General features: G+C 38.4%; 1 protein-coding gene across 1 annotated transcript; it reads left to right on the top strand.

Annotated features, from left to right (window-relative positions):
• Window positions 1-314: 314 nt before the first annotated feature.
• RAB12 (RAB12, member RAS oncogene family) lies at window positions 315-24,133 on the top strand. The gene is made up of 6 exons (XM_053985546.1): window positions 315-699; window positions 12,206-12,266; window positions 19,860-19,998; window positions 20,520-20,609; window positions 21,525-21,629; window positions 21,911-24,133. The coding sequence occupies exons 1-6, from the start codon at window positions 456-458 to the stop codon at window positions 22,022-22,024; spliced, it is 753 nt and encodes a 250-aa protein (XP_053841521.1). The 5' UTR covers window positions 315-455; the 3' UTR covers window positions 22,025-24,133.
• Window positions 24,134-24,874: the final 741 nt, after the last annotated feature.

The raw sequence follows: 24,874 nt of genomic DNA, 5'->3' as shown, positions 1-24,874 counted from the left end.
TGAACGAGCATGGAGACCTAGCCGTCCCGGCAGAGGCAGCTTCCACTGGGAGCTCGAAGCAAGATCTGGCTGCGGGTCACCCCAAGAGGGGGCCGGGGCAAGGCCGACCCCCTCGGCCACGCTCCCGAAGCCGCTGTCGGGGCGCCCAGCGGCGCGGCCGGGCCGGGCCGGGGCGGGGCAGGACGGGCGGGCGCTCCCGCCCCCGGCACTGCGGCTCGGCCCGGCCGCGGCTCCGGCGCGGCAGAGGGCGCTGCGCGGGCGGGCGCGGGCCTGGGCGCGCCGCTCCCGGCGGCAGCGCAGTTCCCGTTCCTGTAGCTGTTCCCGTTCCCCTCGGGCAGGGCCGGGCGGCGGCCGCGTCTCGTCCTCGCTGCCCCCTCCTCCCCGTGCCTCGCAGTGGTCGGCGCCGGTGGCGGGGAGGGCGGGGAGGGAGCGCGGCGCCGCCGCATGCATCGCTGATGGAGCCGGGCTCGGGGCTGCCGCAGCGCAGGGCAGGGGGCGTCGGGCTGGACCTCGGGGCGGGCTCGGCGGCGGGGTCGCCGGCGCTCTCGGGGGGGCAGTCCCGCCGCAGGAAGCAGCCGCCGCGCCCGGCCGACTTCAAGCTGCAGGTGATCATCATCGGGTCGCGGGGGGTGGGCAAGACCAGCCTTATGGAGCGATTCACCGACGACACCTTCTGCGAGGCCTGCAAGTCCACCGTGGGTAAGGGAGCGCGTCCCGTCCCGACCCGTCCCGTCCCGGGGGAAGGGGCGCTCCTCCCCCCGGTGCTCCCGGGGCCCGGCCGTGGGAACGCGGGGCTCGGTGCGGCGGCCGCCCTTCCCCGGCCCCTGTCCCGCCTTTCCCCGAGTGTGGGCCCGCTCCCCGCCTGCCAGGCATTCCCTCCCAGACCTTGCCCCGCTCTGGGGCGCGCTGTGGTCCCCGTCCCATTCCTGCCCAGGGCAGCGGGGTTGGTTGTCCCCGGGTGGGTTCCTCGGCCGTGGTAAGCTCAGGGGCTTGGCTGGTGCCAGACTTCAAGAGCTCTTCTTGGAAAGATCGTCGATGTCCTAGTTACCTTTGTGAGTTCTGAGAAGCTGCTGGCTGTCCTGTTTCAGCCTTGCTAACGGCAAACAGTTTAAAGAAAAAAATAGGCATGGTTGGTAAAGCAGGTTTTTGTGCTAAAGTCTTAGATGTTGTGTGAAAGGAGACAGAAGTATTTCAGGAGTTGAAAAGTTGCAGTGTGTATTCTGTATACTCATCCAAAGTGTTATTCAACTACTCTTCCAGACCGCAGTCAGATTAACTCCAGATGGCTGCTATGGCTTCGTGAAGAACCCCCCTGTGATGTTAGATCTGAGGTTTTGTTTCTTGAGAACACTGCGTGTTTGGCTCTTTAAGCAGCTAACTAGAGAGCAAGCTCCCAGTTCCATAGTGTACTGTCTTATTCATGATTTAGTCATCTCTGCGAGTCTCGGAGGTAATTTAATGCCTGCTGTCTTTTAATACACAAGTGTGTAAAGGGAGGAAAACAAGCTAGTTATTCTGTGTTGTTATTAGAGTGCTATCCTTGGAGTTGAACTCTTGAGTATTGCAGCAAGGTGGTTGTTAAAATCTGTGTCACTGGAAAATATGTATGCTTAGCTTAATTGTAGCTTGGAATGTGAGGGTATTTAGACATCTGATGAAAAGTGATTGTATTGCCTTTTAGAAGCTGAGTTATTACTATCCAAAATTATCTTCCTGTAAACGAAATGATGCACAGTAACTCATACTTTTGTTTTAACGCGTGTTTTACCAGTTATTTAGTTCCTTCCTTGGCTAAGAATCCAGATCTGGTAGTGCAGATTAGCACTGTTATGTTGATAAGTTTTTTTGGTTTGAAGTTGGCAACTTAACCTTGTAGAAGTTAGAAAGACAGTTTCAGAAGCATTAATACTCAGGGGATGTGTTGTAATGAAGAAATGTTGATGACTTGTCCAGATTAACAGATTAATTGAATTTATAGTACAAGTAATGTACAATTAATAGAGGAATGTATTCTTCATAAATTCTCCAGGTCTGGACATTGATGTTAACTCTCCTACATCTTGTTTAGGTTGACCCACATTAAGGGTTCAGTCAAGTCTGGGCTGCTTTCTGTAACTTGGGTTAGTTTCCTGCTGTGAATCTTGGGAAGCGAGGGGAGGTGGTCTAGACTCCGGTCCAGACTTCCAGGCTGGTGCCTTTTCAACAAAACTGATTTCCTAAACAACTGAGACAGTGATTTAAGCAGAGAAGCTTCCGTATTTTAGGGAAGAAACAGGAAATAAGTAGTGATATGCTGCTAGACAGAAGGTTACGTAATGTTTGTTGTACAGAATGTGCCAACATAAAGCAGCATAGGGAAATCAACTTGTGCCAAAATAGATGTAGAAGGACTTGATAGTAATGGCATTTTTTCAAGGTCCTCAGACTAAACTTGAGAGCTGTTGAGATTCCCCCAGATCTTTTGACTGCTAAATGAAGGAGCTTTTCACAGTCAGCATGTACTCTTGATTTTTTTGCACTATAAAGTAAGAAAAAGTAACCTCTGCTATTTATATTTCATATAGATTGAAAATAACCCACACTCCAAAACAACCTGAGTTCAGCCTCTGATACACAGTTGAAGTCATAAAGCTCTTCCTTTGTCACCACTTAACTGCAGTGGTTTTCAAGAATTTGCAAGTGGAGAATGAGTTTTGAGACATCAGTGAAAATGCTGTGACTGATCCAGTTACATAAACTGAAGATACTTTGAGATTAAATTTGGAAAGGCCATGTAACCAACCAAAAAACTGCATTTTGTTGTATGTACTTTATATTAGCAAAGGTGTATTTAAAATGGAATGCTAGAATACATATTTACTTCCTTATCTTGGTATTATTGGTCTCAACCTTACTTTCATGCTTTTATACTAAAACCTGTGGATGTATAGGACAAAAAGAACAACATTTAGCATCTTAAGCTTTTGTATGAAAGCAGAAGCTACTCAGAGGACTTCTTCTGACAGTGGCAGAATTGAAAATGTCCAAAGACCTTTTCTGTGTTCTGCCCCTAAGTGCTGATAATAGTGCCATGTTATAGAGAAGTGGAGCATTTCTGCAGACAGGGAAGGTGTGGATTCAGTTAAGAAAGATACAGTATTTAAATGCTAGTTTAAGGAGACTACATTGCCAGATTGGTAAAGAAAATTCTGTAATGAAAACACATCAACATGTCTTCAGTCTCAACTCAGATACAGAACTTCTTTGAAAGTGTTCAAAAATAGCTTGGCAGATTATTATTCATAACAGCACACAATGTGCTGTTGATCTAAAATTCTTTTGATGTATTTATTTTGGGCATTATATTAGTTGCACGGAATATTGTGTCTCCTTAAATCTGCTATTTACACAGCACTGAGAAAACCCACTATGCTCAAATATTTACTGATTTTTGAAGAAGGTAAAATTACTCTCTCCATGCCAGTGTCAAATCCCCTGTCTTTCTATAATGGGATAATAACTTGTTCAGGGGTAATATTTGGATCATATTAGCTTCATTAATAAACATAAATCTACACTTTTAAAGTAAAATTTGATCTTCATTTATTATTTGTTGCCTGCGTTATTCACACAGGAGCAGAATCCAAAGCTATCACTTGAAGGTTTTCCAGAATTGACAATTTAAAAAAATGTGCACCAAATATGGTGTGAAGAAGAATGATCTTTCCAAGGGTAGTGGATAAAGACTCATTGCCTCATCTGTAAGAAGATTCAAGCATGGGGGTGAAGAAACAGTGTTTGCCTCTGCTTCTTCCACCTCATTATCCCACCTCAACTAGTTCTTATCCTAAAAGAAGTACATTCTTATTCAGATCTCCATTGTCGTGTTGTTAAATTTATATATTAATATAAATATTTTTAAAGGGACTCCTTTTCATCAGAGTCCCTTTATTAAATATTCAATGGCCTCTGTTCTCTTCCCAGCATCTGTCCAGCTACTGCTCATTTCATGGTTGTATATTCTATCTAATCCACCAATTCTTAGTTCATTGCCAGTCTCCCTGCTGTTTTATTTCCATGGCAGATCTACAGAAATCCTGTACTTAGCAGTATTTCCTGTCGATCTAATTTTTCTGCAGACATTACACTTCTCTCTGAGTTTTATCTCTGAACCTGAGGTTCCTGCTCTCCCAAAGGTGAGGCCCTGCACTGACTCACCTTTTAGGATGCTGATTGTCCTGGTCCTTCAAGTCAAGTTGGGCTCCTCAACTTTTCTTTTACATGCTGGCTCAGTATGTGAAGTCTCTTGTGACCTCGTCTTATCTTCTGCTCTTTTCCACCAGGTCTAAAATCATCCCAGGAAAGAGTCATTGCCTTTGATAATGCCAGTGCAGTTTATGTGCCTTGCTCGCTGTTTTAGCAGCTGTTCATAGGAAACCAAAGTATCGTGTGTAGTAAACACTAAAGCTTCCTTCTGTCCTTGTTTACAAGCAAAATAATAGTGGAGCTTGTAATGGGAAGGGTTGTTGTGGATCAGTAAATGATCCACTAAATGTGGATCACATTTAGTGACCTGTGATCTGTTCTGGGCCTGAGGGATCCAGATCAGTGGCATGTAAATGCATTGTGGTGCAAGACTCCTTTGACTTCACAGGAATGCTCTTTGACCTTGTTTCACCTTCATATGAAATGGTATGGAAGTCGGAAACTCTTGACATTTACAGAGGTCCATAGCCTTTCCTTCCAAGTGGTATTTTTCCTATTATTTATTTTTAAAATACCCATATCCATGCAAAATTCCTAGTGTCCATGAAATGAACAGTAGCAATAATGAAAACTTTAGCTTTGTCTTCTATCAGAATGCTCTTAAGTAAGGCAACTTCTGCCTTTAGGATATAGACATTTACATATGGTATACGAATATATACATATATGCATTTTTATATGTATGTATATGTATGTTTGAAGTTTCTGTCACAATTCAAACCTGTCTTCATTCACTTTATCCTTAAAAAATGGCGGCTAACAACATAAATGTTCAGTTTCATTCCCATAAGCTTGTCATATAACATAACGATTTTCACTTAAAAGTATCAGACTACTCACTTTTAAAGTATCTGTCATTTTTCAGAGCTGCCCGCTAAGTTACTGCTCAGTCTTTTTAGTTGTCTAATCAGTATTCTCACAGGCACTGTAAACATAGTATGTAGCTTACTAATAATTTGATTTTTTTTCAGTAAATCAAAAATACGGCTTAAAAATAAATTTAGTAGTTTGATGTAATCTGAGATGAAGAACAACCTATAAAAAATTTTCAGAAAATCATCCTGAGTCAACTAAAAGAACATTCCTTTCTTTGATACACTTGTGTGTGCTTGTGGGCTCTCACAAGTATAATTAATTTCAATTTTTCTTTAAACATTTTTCCCCCCTTCAGTAAGATGTCACTGAAGGCTTACTTGGTGTGGGGAGAGGGGAGAAAGAGTAGAGATAGATGTTTCTTAGTTTACCACATCATGACAAAGTAACAATAAGATGTTCTTGCTTTAATCAAGAAATAGCTCTTAACGCGAGAAATTCATGCTGTTATATTAAAAAAAGGAAGGAAGTTTTGATGAGGGATAAGTAATTCTGTGAGAATTGACTGTTCTTACTTTTGCATATCCAGGATGTTAATACATCTGGTTTTATGTATTGGCTTTTTCACTAGTGCAGAATAGTGTAAATCATACCAATACCTTGTTAATGGTGTGCTGTGGTTTCTTACCAAACTATAAACAGAGAGGAGCAGGAGGTTGGAAACTCGCAGAGAAAAACAGTTTTGTCTTACAGAAAACCTTAAGATAATTAGGGAGCATGTATGAACCTCCTTGTTTGTCTTTGGAGGTGCAAATTCTAACAGAAGCCTGTGTCCCCCAGAAGCTGCCTTTTACCTTTAGGAGCAGTGTAGTAACTTGTAATGGACAACATAGAGACTCCAGCAAGTGAAAACACCTGGCCAGTCATTGCTTGCCCCAGATGTGCCAATTAAGTGTATTTTACAGCATTTGGTATAGTCAGCAATGGTTTGCTGTGCATAATCATTTGAATCCTCATAAGTGAAGAAAACTGTAATTTTAAACAGGAGAAGGTAGGTAGATAATATAAATTATTAGGGTTTAGGAATAGGGTTTTGTGGAGGTGTGGGGTTTTTAATTAACAAGAGGTTACAAGAAAGAGTAAATTTGACGTTGAACTTTTTTTTTTTTTTATTTGTAAACTAGATGTTAACTTCAGCTGGTAGCAATATTCAGGCCCTGGGTTATATCAACACTACAGGTCTGTCAGAGAGACTTGTAGTCCCTAGCCAGGACATATATGAGAATACACAAATAAAACAACAGGCAGAGTGAAGAGGCCACTTGAATGGTGTCAAATGGGGAGTTAGGTTTGCAAGGAGACTGGAATGCAGCTGTCAGGCTCAGTCTCTGCTGTGAACAGCTGAGCGTGTCATTTGCAAAGAAAAAAAAAAGAAAATAGGGCCATATGATTCTCAGGGACTTCTGGAAGTTGGTTAGCAACACTTTTACAACTTATTTCTGCTGATATCCCAAGGAGAGGGAAACTTGATACCCAAAACAAAATGCTTATAGGTTCCGCTTTCTAAATATCTGGGTAATGTTGCTCATGAAATAACCTTTCTTTCTCCATGCAGTTTTTACTTCAGGTCAGGTAGTTGTTGACCAGTAACTCAGTGTGTTTTTCTGCTTTGCAATCAGAAGTTTGGAAAGAAGTCTTGTTCATGAAGCTGCAGAGAGACTTATTCCTTCCAATTTCCTCTTCCAACTTACTGTGTTTGCCAGCATTTTGATACATGCTTTGAACGTAGTATCCTAAAGAGTGTCAAAAGCCTAGGTTTTCTGAAACACCCTATGATTTTATTGTCCACAAGAATGTAAAGAAATGATAATTTCCTCCTTTCTCACTGAATTGGGAAGTACCAAGCATCAGAAACGTTTAGAAGGTGTATATTGGACATAAAAAAAAAAAAAAAATCACTTGACCACACCTTCAACATTTACTCACCACATGTATATTACACAGAAAAAAAGAAAATTGGTTATCTGTTTCATTCTAGTCTGTAGCCCAGTTGCCAGTTGAGATATGGGTACACTTTTATTTTAGGCAAGCAGTCTCAAATGTCTCCATGTTAATCGTTCTAGAATTACACACTTGAAGCTCTATGGACAACATACTTCACCTGCCTCTGAAATAATCCCCAAACATACTTAAATCTGGCTTAGCACTAAATGATTCCAGAGCTCTTCTTTGAAATTTTTTTATTTGTAACATGCATTTTGAAAGAGGCATTTCCACTTTGGTCTCTTTTAAAAGCTAACTGCTTGTCCTAGAGTTTGATTAAAATAAGACAGAATGGTTTGGGGTATTTTTTCTTGGTAACAGTTTCTGTAACCTTTTCCCTATGTGCCTTTTGTTGTTGATTGCTTCCCCCTCTCAAGCAAGATGATAGAAATCAGAAGGCATGCTCTTGAGCATCTTTTCATTGACTTTGGCAGTGTTGGGATAGGTTTCAGTAACCTGGATGTTTTGTAATAAAGATGGTTTTTACCTCAAAACTCATGTGATCTCAGTAATCAAATGTAGCATAAGTAAGAAAATTTTTTTACATAATGGTGTCAGATGACCAGATTCAATAACCTGTCATAGTCTTCAAATTATATGTCTGTTTTAAGGCTTAATTGGTATATAACCTCTGAATTTTTAAACTGATTGTGTTTCTTTAAGCATGGTCTGATTATCTTTCACTGATTGAATTGCTTTTTGTAAATCACTAATAGGCCTCTGAAAATTGAATCCATTGGAATTGATTTTAGTTAGAGGGGTTTTTTTTGTGCTCTATTTGCATCTGTTTTCCCAGCTCTTCCATTAACTTTGTTACCAGGAAATCTTGTCCACTGAAAGGTCACTCCATGTGCATTAAGCAAAACTGTTTCCACTTTCTTTTTCTGTCTCTTATGAAAGGGAATTAAAGATTGCCAATTTAAACATAAAATGCATTGTAAGAAGTTTCTTTACTATTTTATTTCTAAACAAATACTTTTAGCTTTAAAGAGAAAGGCTGCACCCAGTTGTGTGTATTTCAGTTTGTGCTTTGGTAGATAAGCTCTAGTTCTGTTTGGGATGAGAAATTAATCTACTGTAGTCAATTCTGGGCTAGGCTTCATTTTTGTAGGATTTCAGTCTCAAGTTTGAAACAGTCGCAAGTTTGGTTCATTGACAAGCGATGTCATCCTCAGTGACTTGGCCTTATCTAGAACTTCATTAGTGTGCTTCTATTTTGAGTCTCTGTTCTCTTTCTTTTAAGGCTGTTTAAGGCTGTTTAGTTTTGGAAAGACTGCAGACAGGTTGTTTGGCTGTGTGTTTAATATACTTTTAAACCCTTCTGTCCTGGTAGCCCTTTGTTTTTCCTGGAGGAGGCATAGCTTCAGTTGAGCCCATGTTGTAATAGATGTTCTTTGCACAAAGTAAATTTTTCTTCCAAAGTTCATGTGCTACTAACAACGATGGTGCACATTAAATAAAATGTTGCAAATCCTTAACTTGTGTTACACCAGGTTAGTGTTGCTGTCCTTAATGCCTTGTTTTACATGTGTCTAGCCTGTGGGGAGAGGAGAAATGCTCTTCTGCAGTTTTAAGTTGTAGGCTCAATTAATACACCTTCAAACAAATAAATGCAAAATCAGAAACCCAAACCAAAGGCTGAGATCTGTATTTTTGTGCCTTTTTCATTAGTTTTTGTAGAATGTTTGTTTGGACTCCTGAAAAAGGCCTTTCCAGCAAAAAATGAGGGTCAAAATATGACATCCAAAACGCATACTATTTTAATCTATAAAACCCATAAAAAGAGAGATGGTGATTTGGATTTACTGTTGTCGGAGTGTAATAATTTTGGAATATTACTGATTGCCTATTGTCCATGCAAGCCTGAAGGCTGAATTTTTAATGGGAGGGGAGATTGTAATGAGCCGTTTTGTTCCCCTTACATCACTGTGACCTGGCAAATGACATGCTTCAGTATGGTCATAAGCACATGCACTTGTCAGGTTTCCTGGCATGTGTATATTTTGTTATTCAATGACAATTAGCCCAGCAGCCTTTAAATGCAAGCTAAATGCAAGGTAGCATGCAAACCACTGATAGTTTGCTGGTATTGTAGCAGCTAAAGAGAGCTTTTTAAAATGCTTTCTTTTTATAAGGTATGTTATTCAGATTTAATGCAGGTGTCAACAGTAATTGTTGATTCTTCTGTTTTACTGAACTATATATAAAACCATGCCAGAGCAATTGTATGGATAGCAAAACTTTTCATTTGGTATTTCCATTAACATATGTCAAGCTAAATAATTTCTTTCACTGACCTTTTTCTTAACTCAATGCAATATTTGAAATTGAAGTGGAAAACAAATTATTGTGTTGTTGTTTTAATTGAACTACTAATTTGTATATAAACTCGAAGCACTGGCTTTGGCAGCTTATGGTGAAACAGGCTAATGAAACCTGACAGGCTTAGGAATTTGTTTCTTCGTGTACAAAAGGAAAGCTGCCAGATTTTTTCCTTCAGTATTGGCAGACATGAAGCTTTTGCTATTGTGTTGATGCTTGCAGAGCATTACTAATTATAAAAAGTAATTGAGCAACCTTTGAAGAGTTCTGGCACTCTGTCTGACTTAAGTGTTAAATGATTCAAACAATTCTATAGAAGATCCTGTCTGCTTTTCCAAAACTGTTACTTGTTTGTATCATTCCTTGCAAAATTTCACAGTAGGGAAATATCACAGGGTATGACTTTAAGATGATTAATATAAAGATCTGCCTTTAAACTAAGAATGCTGTTGACATATTATTTATTTTGAAACCATCTCTTTAATATGTAGTCTTTTTTCTACTTCATTTTATTAATATATTGGACCTTCTAGTCCCAGGAAGTCCCATTTGAAAATGTGGTTTATTACAACAGTTGGGTTTTTTCTCCATAGTTAATTAATTTCATTTTTAGAAATATAACAAAAGCTTTTTGGTTTTTTGGTTTATATAAGACAGCAGTGGTTTTATAAACCACTTCTATAAAAATAAAAATATTTTCATGTTGTAGTTACCTAAACTTACATGAAATCCCTGTGGTGGTTTTAACACTCAGCTTGGGCTCAGAGATGATTTAGACTTTTTTTAACATCAAATGAATGGCAAATCGTATAGTATGTTCTGTATGACAGAATGGCAGGATTGGGAATTGGGACTGAGATGTCTGGGCAGTTATATTCAAACTTCCTTGAGGACAGAAGTTTGAGGCAAGCAACTACAGTTAAGTTCTATCTCGTAGACAAAGCTATGACTATTAAGACAATTCCATGTTACAGTTTAAATGCATTTATATAGAGTAAAGGCTTATAACTGTAGAAATGGGTATGTGTTTCTTTAAAAATATTATTTGAATAGAATTACAAAAATTCTCATTTCACACACTTAGAATACTAGAACATAGCTGGATCATTTCTCTTCTGCTTTTGCACTAAGACAATCACTTCTCAGAAGTGTACAAAAGATTTCTTGAAGTTAGGATTAATAAATTCTTTGAAATTTTAATAATTTGAATATTTTTATCAATTTGCATATGAATACTTGAAAATTTGCATTAAAGGTTTTGAGTTTTTTGTACAAATCAGTTTAACATGTTAACTCCTAGGGTTTGAAAGAGATACATGTGTGTAAGTGAAGTACAGGCATCATGTCCTGAATATCTCTCCAAGAATTGGTGATTAAGTGTGCTAGAAACTATTAAGGACATGGAGAATGAGGACAAATGTCATGGTGTGATGACCATTACTTTTATCAATATGCAATGTGCAACTGCAAGCTGTTAGAGGGGATATTTGTTTAGGAGGATGAAGGTCAGTGATCCTTCCATTTATTTAATCTGGCTGAAAAATGTCCACCTGCTCTGCAAACTATGGCCAAGTTCAGTCCCTCCTGTCAAAGTTTAAATTAAATCTCAATTCTTAATATCAGCACGGACACACAGCTTTTACCAAGGATAGTCTTTGGGAAAATGTGTCATTTTTGTTAGAGAAAATAAAAAACATTTTTCCTTTTCAGTTTCATCCCTGTTCTTAGTTTACAGTTGTATTTGAAATGGTAAAAGTGTTTCCAACACATTATGTTTCTACACTTTTGTGTGAGTTTTAAGTGTACAGGTCTGAACCATGTTCTCATGTCTTTTTATTCCTCCCTTTTTGATTTAGGTTTGTTAGGAGGGATGATGTGTAGAAGGATGAACTGAAGCAAAAATCTTCTTACAAATGTATCCTAAAATGAACAGATCACAATCTACAAATCTATGATATTTGAGGACATTTATTCCCTGATATATTTTTGTAGTTAAGCTGGTAATCTTTTGTGTCTAGGTATTGTTTGACCACAGTATGTCTTACATGTTGCTAGCCAGCATTATATTTTTTATAAAAGTTAAATTTTTCTGTTTAACAAAGTCTTCATGGTTCTATCTTTGATATTTAGCATGCATTCAAAATGTGGCTGGAATTTTGAGATGATGAATAAAAGTACCATACAGGTATAAAATAAATTTTAAAAGTCAAATACCCTCTTTGGATATAAGAAGTTTTCTAATTTGCAGGACTTAAAAATTACAGTCTTGATAAACTTCTTCATAAACCAACCTCAATTCCAGCACTTTACTATAGCACTTTTCAGATGCTAAGCATCCATTCTGGAAGCCAGACCTATATTGTTCCTGCTTCACAAACAGCAAAACTGATGTGGAGGGATTGGTTCTGCTCCATGCCTCCAGGGCATCTGGACCAGTTGGAAGTAGAACAGGCTTGTCCTTGACAGTCGAGGTGAATAGGAGAAAAACAATCATTCTGAGCCTGTTGTTTTACTGTTGTGTTGGGTTTACCTGCTGCTGGAGATTTTGCACAAAGTGGAAGGCTTATGTTGTGATGCTGCCAAATTGGATGGCTCACAGGTTATTTAGTGGTTGTCAAATCCTCATGATGTTCCTGAGCTCAATGTAGTGGTGCAAACCCTTCTGCTTGTTCAGACTGTTACAAGTTGATCTAAAAAAAACACGTATTAAAAAAAAATAATTGCACCCTCATTACTTTTGCTTCTTATTCCTCCTTTTCTGTTTACTGTATTTTATTTATAGGTGTTGATTTTAAAATCAAAACAGTAGAGCTAAGAGGAAAGAAAATTAGATTACAAATCTGGTAAGTAAAACAAACGTGCAACCAGCAATATGTTTTAATTTTTATGTTCTAGCATGAATTAATATGCTTGTCTAATACTGTTATTAACTGTTATAAGCTGGTTTAGCTCTTACCCTATTCTCTCCTCCATTCCCACAAGATTTAAACCAAACCAAATAGCTCTTAGATTTTTGTGAGGGAGAAAGGAGGAGAAGGAGAGATAAAGTTAGAAGTAGGGCATGAATGTAATTACTGAAATATTAATGCATCACAGAGGCCTTGAGCCTCTTTTCCTGGAAAAATGACATCACCTACATAAGAAATAGGAGTTCTACAAAAAAACAAAAGTTGACTGTTAAATAGATATTAGAGAAAGTATATTTTGTTTTCTTTATTTTTCTGGACTGATTAAAACTGACCTTCATTGTAACAGCAATTATAAAGCAACTGTGAAGTATTCTCTAAGCTGTTTTTCTGAAGCTTAGTATAGGCAGTGCTGTTTCTTTGACACTGTTTTTAAAGAACTTCAAAGTGAAGGGTATTCAAGACTTAAGTAAATCATATCCACTCTAAACAGCATGGAAAAATAAAGCAATCCCATGCAAATAAGACTCTACTGGTACTGATGTCCTACTACAGAAAGGTCAATGTCTGAGCTAAACTCTTCCTTTTTGCAGTAGGCTACATGATTTCTGGTAGTGGTTCTCCATGTTAGTGATTAATACTATTTTTATTGCTTAGAAATTATTGAGATAAACATTCTTTGTTTTGCAGAGTAGTACAATACATAAACATAATTATGAGAGAATAAACCAGCTATGTTCTATACATTAATCTTATATACTACTATGTAGAAGCTTAGCTTTGGTTTATTAACAGTGTGTGATGCATAATTAGCATTGTAGTTAAGCTGTTTAAGCTGCTAACAATCCATAGGTGGGGGAAGCTCTAAATATTCTTTTTATTACACTTTTGGGATATTCTGGTAGTTTTTCTTTCCTAACTATGTGGATGCAGTGATTTCAGTTTACTAACTCCTCTTGGCAGGTCACCATCAATTCTGTCTGTCACACCATGTGTCTGTCTTGCTTCCCTCTGAGTTAACTGCTGCTTCATCTTTGGTCTCATCCGTCACCTAACACTTGAATGTTAGTGGCATGTCTTCATTCATCTGTCCCTGTTTGGAAACCTATGACCACAAGACTGGCAGTTGAGCCAGCAATTGTTAGCCAGGGTCTGCTGGAGCTGACAGAGGTAACAAAAAATTCTGATGTGGAGATGCTAATGTATACCTAATATGCATTCTTACTGTGAGATGTACTAAGCTTATAAAAAAAAATTCCCATGTTGAATAAATATATTATAGGAGGGAAGACTTTTGGAAAAGAGATGTTTAAACCATTATTTTCCACATATTGAGAATATGCTAGTAGGATATAGGACACTTTAAAAAATTGAATCTAAAAGCTGATAGATTGCTAAGATGTGATAATTACTCCTGTGGGAAACCTTACTGAAATGGTAAGGAAAACACAATGTAAAGGGATAATATTTTAAAATATGATAAAATTCATGAACATGACATCCTGCTCCTAAGTTTCACTTTCTCTCCAACAGTGGCTGTTAAAATGTTGTTCTTATACTTAATCTTTAAAACTGCCTTAGCATACTTTCAGGTTTTTCAGAAAAGCAATTAGTTAAGCATGACTTTTGCTAATTAATTCTGAATTCTGTTACACATGTTGTTGGACCTACCTTTAAACTCTTATTATCACAGAATCATTTAGGTTTAAAAAGACCCTTAAGATCAGTGAGTCCAACCATTAACCCAGTGCTGCTAGGTCCACCACTAAACCCTGTCCCCAAGGGTCATGTTTGCATGTCTAAGGTGACTCAGCCATTGCCCTAGGCAGCCTGTTCCAGTGCTTGACAATCCTTTTGGTGAAGAGATTTTTTTGTCCTAATACCCAATGTAAACCTCCCCTAGTGGAACTCGAGGCTGTTTCCTCTTGTCCTGTTCCCTATTACTTGGGAGAAGAGACCAATCCCCACCTGGCTACAGCCATCTTTCAGGCAGCTGTAGAGAATGACAAGGTCTCCCCTGGGCCTCCTCTTCTCCAGGTTAAACAACCCCAGCTCCCTCAGCTCCTTCTTGTACCTCCAGTTGTTGGATTGAAGAGGAGAGAAGTTTACCAAGTCAAGGAAGTTTGGAAATGCAGACTTCAATTGCATGGCTGATTATAAGTCAGGCTCCTTTCATACCTACATAGTGACAGAATTTAGGCTGCCTCATACTTCCTGGTAGTGTTATATACATTGATTGCAGTAACTTTACTACAAAAATGACCTGTTTTATTGTGAACAGGTAATTTCTGAAGTTTACACTTACCTGTTTTCTTAAAATGACTAAAGTTACATTTCAAAGTATGAAATTTTGCTTATTTATTTTTAGTAATCTGATTCTATTTCTAGAGTTAAACAAGAATGGTTTTTAAAAAGTTTACTTCAGTATTTTTATGGTCACTTGACCTGTCTGTCCCCTAACCACTATCAGCAGAGTGTTTTCCACAAAGCTCTACCACTTGAGATTATCAAAAGGTACATTAAAACAGTACAATGTTGAATATTTCTAGTGATTAGATTAGGTGTGCAGGATGTCCTTTTGAATGCAGGTTTCAGACCTGCTGCTGTTAGGAGGGTAGAATACAAAAGGACTTGTCTCCTCTGTTCCTTTCATAATGGGGAACTGTGCCCTGAGGATCACAGAGGCATCTGCTCTCACCTCTAGCTTCCTGTCTGGTCCCTGCTTCCCTGATTTCCCTGACTTCAAGTCAGGAAACGACCTTCTACTCCTTAGATTATGCAATGATAGCGCTTCACTGAGGACACAGGGTAGTATCCACCTTTTCTGTGCCACCTGGAACAGTTAGTAGTGCCCCTTGGGTTGCCAAAAGTGTTAGGATACAGTAAATCAGCTTCTGCCGTGCAGTTCTAGGCTGACACAAGCTCCTGTGTCTTGTGAGAAGTAATACCTGCATGCAGCTCAAGTCATGAGGTAGAGTAACCAGAACTACTGGATAGTGTGAGTGTCCAGGTAAATCCATGCATCTGTGAATCAGTGCTTCTTCAAAGCTGGAAAACTGGACCAAATAATAGGAAGCCCTCACTGATGCTTTGAAGCAGGACAGGAAGGTGTCTGACTGTACCCTCTCAGCTGAGTAATCTGGGCAGTCTCTGACACAAGCAGCTGACACAGTCACTTCCAACTTCCCCTCTGAAGGGAAGGAGCTGGTTGTGGGAAGCAGTGCTGCCCTGCCACTGCGCCCAGTTCCTTGCTGGGTAGCTTTCTGATACCTCTGCAGGTTTAATGCTCAAGGTAGCCAGCGAGTTGGGAACAAAACAAGCTTCATTTGCTCCTGAAGGTGTTTTAAAGCGATGAATTCTCATAAAAAATTCACATTCTGCCTGCTCTGTTTTCTAAGAGACAGTTGTCTTGGGAAGTCCCTGTTCTAGAATGTATAAGAATGTTGTTTCTTTGGTTCAGTACCTCTGAAAGAAGTTATTTACATAATAAAGGTCTTAAATAATATTTGTGGTTTATGGGAGGAAAAAAATCTGTTTGACAAGTCAAATTAACCTTTAAAATTACCTTCAAGCATTTTTTAAAATACTACCTGTAGGTTCCATAGAAGCATAGAGCATGTAAAAGTGTTAAATTAATGTTAAGTTTTTATGTAAGTTTCAAAATATTTTTACTTCTATTGCCACTTTATACCGCCACTCATAAAAAATTAATTTAACTAGAGAGCCAGAGACAGTTTTGAGTCTGTCCATGTGTTTGTTTCAGCTGGTTTGGATAGACACAGAGAACATTCATGTAAAAGAGGAACTATCCAAAGATATTTTAATTAAGATTAACTGTATTTGTATTGTGCTTTATGCAGTCTACCATAGAACATGACAGTCAACACTTGAAAATGGGCTTTATGTGATTTTTTTATTTGCTTTTCTTTGTTGTATGTTTGTATTTTTTGAGTGATGTCTGGTTTCTGTTTGGGAAGCAAAAAACAGTCAAGCCATTGGATTCTCTTAATTGCAGATTATAGCTGGTTGAGGTGTCATACACTGTATGTTTCTGATTACAGATTAGAAAGACCAATGGTTTTCATTTAGAAAACTTCCTTGGAAAAAAAATCAACAGAAGAAAACTACTTTTAGCATTAAAAAAAAAAGTAATCTTTTCGTTTTTTCAGTTATGCCAAGTCATTGTTTAAGTTGTAGCAACTTCTTATATGAACTTCTGGAGTTTAATTTAATTGGAATTAAATTGAACTGTCTTCTGCTATTGTGTTGATTCTGAGCAAAGCAAATAAAGAACTAGTAGCACTTAGTATCACTCATGAAAGTCATGGGTGTTAAACAGTGGTCATCCCTTCTTCCAGCTTTCCACTAGAGCTTAAATAGCTATCCTTACTAAAATACTCCAACTGCAGGAGTGAATGCATCCATGAAAATAGTATAGCAAGAATAATTGCTCCAGCCCTGCACATTAGAAGAAGGCATTTGAAATTGGGTGTACTTTTAATGTTAGCTCTGCATTAGTGGTGGTCATTTTTTCCTCAACACTTGAAGAATTTGCTGCACATTTTCATGAAAAATATGATGGCACCTAGTAGAAGATTTTCCATGCTAAAGATAACTTGATACTCAAATTGCAGTTTACTTAGGTAGCCTGGGGTTGCATTTTAAACTTACTTATTGCAGAAATAGTTTTCCAACTTTCACCTTACAGTTTGAAGACTAATACAGTGTAAGGGTAATGTTAGAGACAGCAAATTCAGCTTATTTTCTTCCACTTTTCAAAGGAAATAAGGGTTAGAATATCATGCTCACAATCAGACACCTGCTGACTGGTTTCATTTCCACCTGCTGCAGGAGGAGAGGTGAAATATGGGGGAGTCAGTGACTTCAAGCAATGCAAAGAAAGTCAGCCATAATCCACTGGAGTTGGCATGACCAGGTGACAGTCAGTGGTCATCTGGCCATTTATTATAGGTAGTGGGCAGCCAGGCTGTCCATGGGTGTTCTGAGCTGGCCACAGCATGTGGTGAAGCAAGCCAGACTTCAGGTTGACACATTTGGGTGAAGGACCTACACAAACGGGAGCACAGGGTGCAGCAGCCTAGGAATGCTGTAAACTTTTAAAGAGCCTGAGGGTGTTGTGGAGAGAGGAGAAGCTGATAGTACCAGGTGGACTTGGAGGTAGATCACTCAGCAGGGCTGGGGAAGTGTGGGGTTGGAGATAGCTGGAGTGGGAGAGTTTTGTAATGTTGCATAGTTCTCTTCATGGCCTACTTATCCAGTACACTGCTGACTGCCTTCAGGGAGGGTAGTGTTTGTTTCTCCTCTGTTTTTATAATGTATGCACTCAGTGATCTGGTACCCCGTGATGGAGTTGCTGAAGGTCCTTAGCACTCACCTGAAGGCACAGACAGGTGACTCTGAAATACCCTCTTTATTTCTCTTTTCCACTAGGGGCATAGAAAAGAGGGAAAAGACTGGCCAGCAAAACAAACTGTCAAACAAAACCAAAAAGCAACTTTTCCCATCGCTCTGAACAAAGATAGAATTGGTGTATTCTCCCACGTGAGATATGCCCTTCCACCTGCCATGTAGTTATTTGTGCTCAGAATGATGGAACTAAAGGTCCCCCACCCCTAATACACTTCATCAGTAGGCTGGACTAGCAACAGATGACACAAGGCTGCTCTGCGAGGTCATAATTCTGAGAGTTCTGTTCATAAGCACTAAAGCAATGTTATCCATATGTGGAAAATCAACGGTTCATACTAAAATTATTCATTTTTTAACAGACTGAACTTCCAAAGGACCTTCCAAAAATTAATCTGGCTGTAACTAAAAAGTAATGGAAAAGAATGTAGAGTTACTTGCTCTGATTAATATTATATATATATATATAATTTCAGCTGCCAGAACTTGTACTGCTTTACAAAAAATGCCTCATTAGTGAAAAGAATACAACCAATTAACCATCTAAAACTGGTCTGCAATACTACTGGTGCTTGACCTTATTGAAACAGGCTATCTGTTTTCTTTTTCTGTAGGGTCCCAGAGGTTTATATGAATGTAATTCTGAAATTCTGAGAGTGAGATTTGAATAAAAATAAACCAAAAATGGGTGCAATATGAATTTGTTCTTTTTTGCCCTGTGTTGCAGTGTCATTGGCTTGCAGTGAAGTATAAGACATTATGTTTCCACAGGCTATGAAGCAGAGGTTGCTAATCTTTTTCTAGTGGACTCTGCTTTACTTTGTAAAATCACTAGCAAATATTTGTTGCTATCAAGTAAGTACACTTGTGGCAGTTTCAGGGGCAAGTTAATACTTCACTTTGAAACTTGCTTGAAATTCCTAAAGATTTTATGCAGAGTAAGATAGGATTGTGGTAGTCTATTGTACTGCTTGTGTATAGAACCTGAAAGGAGTTAAATCTTCAGGACAATCAATGTGGCATTTTGTGAACGTGACTTTTTTTTTCTTTTGTAACAAGTGTTTCAGGTCTCCATTGTTAATCTCATTCCCAAATCCATTCTCCTCCTTTTGTCTAAAATGTGACTGTTGAAGAGGATTAATTTTGAAGTTTTGAATCCCAACACACATGCACACAATTTTCCTCCCTCTACTCTTAATTTTGATCCATCTTTTGACTTGTTCTAACAGTGAAATTTCAAAATTATCCATTGACTTTGGGGGCTGAACTCCAGCAGCAAATGCTTGATCACTTTGGAACACCGTATAACCTACTTTCCAATTGAGATGCAAGTCACATTTTAAGACTTAGGATATGCACCAGCTATTTTTTTTAGCATAACTGCCAAAAAATCTTCCCTAGGCAGGCTTGATGATGTGATTAAAAGCAGTTCAAAAGTTTTCATGGTTCAGTAAAAAACAACTCTTCTGTCTCATCTTCTTTGGAACAGAAGCCATAGCTAGTATGGGTGACTTAGTGTCGTTACTGGAAATTATTCTCCAGTGTGAATACACCCTGTCTGAAATACCTACAGTGCTGACAGTGAGCATGGAAATGTTACTTGCACACCTCAGATAAATAGTTGTAAGTGTGAAAGCCAGGTCTCTAGTGCAAAAGTTGTACCACTTAGTGATTGCTCACTCTTTTCATTCACTTCTGTGCCAGTAGGTTTTGCAGTAGTTTTAGAACCATGGCTGAATTGCTGTGGTTGATCCAAAAAGAGTCTGAAAGCTCAAACCCAACCAAAAGTCCACAAAACGCACAACAAACCCAATAACACAAAACCAGCTTTATCTCCTGGTACATTTTCATTGGATAGCTTCACTCTCAGAAATGTTTGGTGGCCTTTCTTGGTGACATTAGTATGGGATAAATAGTTTTAATATGAAAACTTTTTATGATTGAAAGTACTGCTCCAATTTTTTTCCTGAAATTCACACATATGGAAGGAAATGTAGTGTCTCTAATGAATGTGGGAGTGTTATTGTTAAAATGTAAACAAAGTTATTCTGTACTTTGCAAATTGGTGAAATATTTGTGCCACTGTTTGCTGCTGCTTCTTAGGGACACAGCAGGTCAGGAGAGATTCAACAGCATTACCTCAGCTTATTACAGAAGTGCCAAGGGAATTATTTTGGTGTATGATATCACCAAGAAGGAAACATTTGATGATTTACCAAAATGGATGAAAATGATTGATAAGGTATGCCTTAAGTGTTTTCATTTTATATGCTTTTTTTAACAATGATTTTTTCCCCTCAAAGAAATTTACAGCATGTGTTTAGGATTAATAAACTACTGTCAGATACTTTTCACCGATTACTTTTAGCCAGGACTTAACATTGATGTGTTTTGCTTGCAAAATAGTTGTCCATTCCTGCTTTCTTGAACTAGAATTGTCCCAGTTAGAAGAGTCAGTGAAAATCTGTAACATTGCTCATTTACATTTGCAGTGGGGGAAGGGGAGTTGGTTTCCTGTCTGTGAAATAAGGTCATTGTGTTCATTCTTAGATAAACTAGAGCAGCTAGTTCTTCAAACATGTTTTAAAAACTGAATTTAAAATTTGAAAATTTTTGAAATAATGTTTGGGAAGAACATTTACCTATAAAGTGTGTCAGTGTGGTTCCTTATTTAGTAGTGGAATTGCCCTTTTTTTGTATTGTGTTTGCATTACAAAATCTTATGTTTCTAGGTTTAGTTAATTAGAAATGTTTTAATTGCAGTATGCTTCAGAAGATGCAGAGCTTCTATTAGTTGGAAATAAACTGGACTGTGAAGTTGATCGAGAGATTACTCGGCAGCAGGGAGAGAAGGTAAGGACAGATCTAGAGGCAAAGCTGTTGTGGCATTGCTGCTGATGGTCCGTGGCTGCTCTTGTTCAGACTGTTGGATGCAGGGAGCATATTGAGAGTGGTGGTGGTGGTCTCACAAAACCCATGTGGTGTGTGTTTGTATGTAACGTGCAGTTGTAAGTGTTCCTGCTGGAGTAGTGTGTCGTCGGTCTAAAGAAAGAGTAAGCTACAAGTCAGCTTACACTGTACCAGTAGTGTAGGGGTTACTACTTTTTGGGCTCTGAAAGGGGACGTATTGAAGACTTGAAGCACAAATGGAGATCTCTAGTCAGGAAATCTTTGTGGGCCTTCTTTCAGATGTTTGCTTCTCAGTACTATTTTTAGACAGGCAACAGCCCTGCTTTGATTACTTGGCTTACCTTTGTTTTCATGTTCCTTTTCTTCTCTTGCAACCCCAAAAGTGTTAAGGAAGCTGTCAAGAGAGTATGTTTGTTGTAGTGTGATACTCAGCACTGTCTTGACCAGAATGATGTCAGTATGGGCATACACAAACATTTGGAAGTGAAGGCTTATTCCAAACTTCTGCATCTGTACTTCCCTTTTCCAGATTTTGAATAATAAAGTTGAGATTAGCTGTTCTGAGAAGTTCTTCCTTTTTGGCAGTCTGCAGCAATACGTGTCAACTGAATACATGAATTAAGTCTGGAAAAATGCGGAGTACTTTTCCAATAAACCTATTTTAAGCAAAAATTAACTATATGTTGCAATATTTTCTCTACCATGCAGATTCAGGATTATTAATTGAATTAGACTTCCATCTCAGATTTGGGGAAAGTTCCGTGTTTGGGTTTCTTTTAAGGTTTTATGAGGAGGATATATTTGCTATCTGTCGCTGTTTGCATGTATCTTCATGGAGTTTATTTTCTCTCCCATCAGTTTGCACAGCAAATAACTGGGATGCGGTTCTGTGAAGCAAGTGCCAAGGATAATTTTAATGTGGATGAAATATTTCTAAAACTTGTTGATGACATTCTGAAAAAGGTAAAATACTCGGGTGGTAGTATTCCTCTGGTCACACAAATGGTCAGTGTTTAAATAATGACTGCACATGCTTGGGAGGACAGAGAGCAAGTACAGATTGTCAGGTGAAATTTTTGAATGATACATAGTGGGCATGATGCAGTTCACAGACTGCTGACCATTGCATTTCACTAATAAGACCCAAAAGACCCTGAAATTGAGGCTTTGTCTGTCAGTGAACTCTTGAAATGAGTTCTTTCTATGCAGATGACTGTTTACAGGTGATTTTTCTTTTCTTTAAGATGCCACTGGATGTTATAAGAAATGAGTTGTCCAACAGTATCCTGTCCCTGCAACCAGAGCCAGAAATCCCACCAGAACTGCCTCCTCCAAGGCCACATGTCCGTTGCTGTTGACTTTTTACTTCCTCCAGAGTGAAAAATATGACCAGGAGGGTAAAGAAAGTATCTGTACTACTCTGCACTACAATCATTTGGCAGTTTCTCGTTGCACTTTGTTATTCGAGTCAGAGCTACACACTAACTTGTAAATATGCAAATATGCGATCCTATGTAGGATTCAACTATAACATTTAATTATTACCCCTCTCCCTCACAATGATGTTTCATTCATTGCCCCAGTGTTATAAATACTGTACAGTTGGTGGGGGTTTGCCACACATCCAGTTGAGGAGGAGAAATTAAATCTATACCTATTCTTGACATAAATGTTGTAATAGTTCTTTGTTATTATAAACAGGCAGGCAGAAGCTCTTCTGGTATGAAGATAAGTATATGGTGCTTTGCTAACTATTTTAAAGACAAATTTTTTAAAAACAGAGGACTTTATGTACAAAGCTTCCATAATCAACATTATGTTTCCTTTTAATGTAGTGAAAACTTTTTTGGCTGTAGCATCCTCTGCTGACTGAATTTGTTGAAAAGCTAAGTTTAATTTTTGGCAGTCTTTTATTTATTTTGTTTAATGCTGCACCCTTTCTTTGTGTACCGAGACATCACACACACCTGGTGCAGATCTAAGATTGCACTTTGAAAAAACATATATAATTTTCTGCATAAACATAAATTTGGTTACAAGAATCATTAAGTTTCAATAAAAGAATGGAGATATATCAAGCTCTAAAAAAAGTATAAAAAAGCAATGCTGCTGTCCTAGACAAATTCTTGAGAAAAAAAAAAAATAAGATGATACATTTTCCTGTGTTAAGGAATATATATGTGTATTTTTGTCTGGACATCTGTAGGGATGGGGAAAGGGAACCTAAGGTAAAATTATTTTCTTTCCTAATGGTGGAAATTATTCCCATCAAGCAAATACTGTGTTAGGATTTTGTCTGATAATGAACTTGTGAATTATATCTTTGGTATATCTTTTATTAAATGCACTGTTTAGTTTAGCTGTGGTAAATCAGTAGATACATATTTGAATAACTTGGTGTGTCCTGAATGTTGTGGTATTGAAAAACATTGTGGTCTTTCTAAACTAATGAAGTGCAAATAAAATTTTGTATTTATGAATGACAGTGGAACTGCACCTGTTATTAGAATGGCAAGTATCAAGTGATGGGTAAAAGGTAGAATCTGGAATATGGAACAACACTTGTGTTAATTGTGTTATGATTTAATTTTCTGTTTGACAGTTCCTTTAGGTGTAGTTGGAAGAGCAGCAGACATTAGTTGTTCACCTGGGTCACTGCACAGTTGGGAGAGTAGCTGATGACCTGGCCCAGCTGATATCTTCAAATAGCATGTGACTGCTTGTCATGCTCTCTTAGCAGGTGGTCGCCAGACTATTAGTTACACTGACAACACAAGTATGAACCAGTCTTTTTCACACTACAGCTTCTCTACTTCGCATTCTCTGGTGCTGGAACCCATTTTGTCACCTTTGCCACTCTTCTAGCCAGAACTGGCACTGAACACTAAAGTATACCACTGACTTAAACAGATTCTCTCTGTTTTATGGGAGAAAAAAAGACACAACCAACTGTTAACACACACACATATACACACAAAAAAAACCCTTAATTCACTGAATAAGCTCTGACATTCTGAATTCAATGCCATGCAGGCCTGTAGCACACCTGGATTTCTACTGAAAAATTAAGGAAAGCGTGGTTGATATTTGTGCTTATGTCTTCTGCCACCTTGTGCCTAAACAGTTCATTTTTTTAAATAGTAAACTTAAAGTTTACAATCCTATTGGAAAGATAAAATGAATTTCTAAAGCACTTCTAGGAGTTCAGATGATACTGTGGGCAATAGCAAGGAAGGGAAAATTATGGGAAGTGGATTTTAACTTGACAACCATTTTATTTTAGCTGATTTGTTTTTATTTGTACTTTAGAAACTTGTGATTTTTTTCTGCAGCTTTTGAATTTAATAAAAATTAAGAAATTTGACTTAGATAAACTTTCTTTTTGTAATTCTGTGCTGTTTGTATATAGGCAGATTGGGATCTCAGTCTCTTGTACCAAAAATTAAAAACTATTGCATTTAAGAGGACATTTATTTGAGTGCTTGAATGTGTTTTATAATTCATTGGAAATCATAAAATTTTCAGGAAACCTGTTTGCTTTCCATCCATTATACTATGAAGAGGGTTTTGTCTCCTGATTTTATCTCTACAGCTTTTATATTAATCAAAACCAATTTATTTGTGCCCTTGCTCCACCCAGCAGGCATTAGTGGTGGGATATGGGAAGAGGGGAGGAAGGAAAAAAGGTTATTCATGCTGCTTCCTTGTCTCATACGGAAGTTCAGCAGTCAGCCCAACCTATGTTAGCATCTAATGATGGACTATTTGAATGGTCTGCACAACCATCAAGGATCACAGGATGGAAAGAAAAGGGGAAGATGAGCAGTGACACAACTGTGTTTGCACATCACTGTTCTTTAGAAGCCCTGGTTAGAGGGAGGCCATTCCCACTCTTCAGGGAGTGTGTGGGGATTGTTTCCTTCTAACACTGAGCCCAAAAAGCTTTTTACACTAAACTCATCAGGTGCTGTGAGGTCCTTTATTCCCTGGTAGGTTCTTCATGATGGTCAAAATAAATGTGCAAGCATGGCAAGCATAAATCAAAGGAGTGTCAGCTGCTCTGAGATAGTGGGGGGTTCTTGACTTTCTTGAATCAGAGAAATACTGAAATACTGAAATTATTAGATAGATTGTGGTCATTGAAGGGTGGTTTGCCACTGATTTCCATGTGGTGAGGATTTAATACAGTAAATTTCTGATACTGTATT

This window comes from Vidua macroura, chromosome 1 (assembly GCF_024509145.1).
Source record: "Vidua macroura isolate BioBank_ID:100142 chromosome 1, ASM2450914v1, whole genome shotgun sequence".
Taxonomy (NCBI): Eukaryota; Metazoa; Chordata; class Aves; order Passeriformes; family Viduidae; genus Vidua; species Vidua macroura.
The sequence above is the reverse complement of the archived record's forward strand: the minus strand, read 5'-3'. Positions and strand labels throughout refer to the sequence as shown.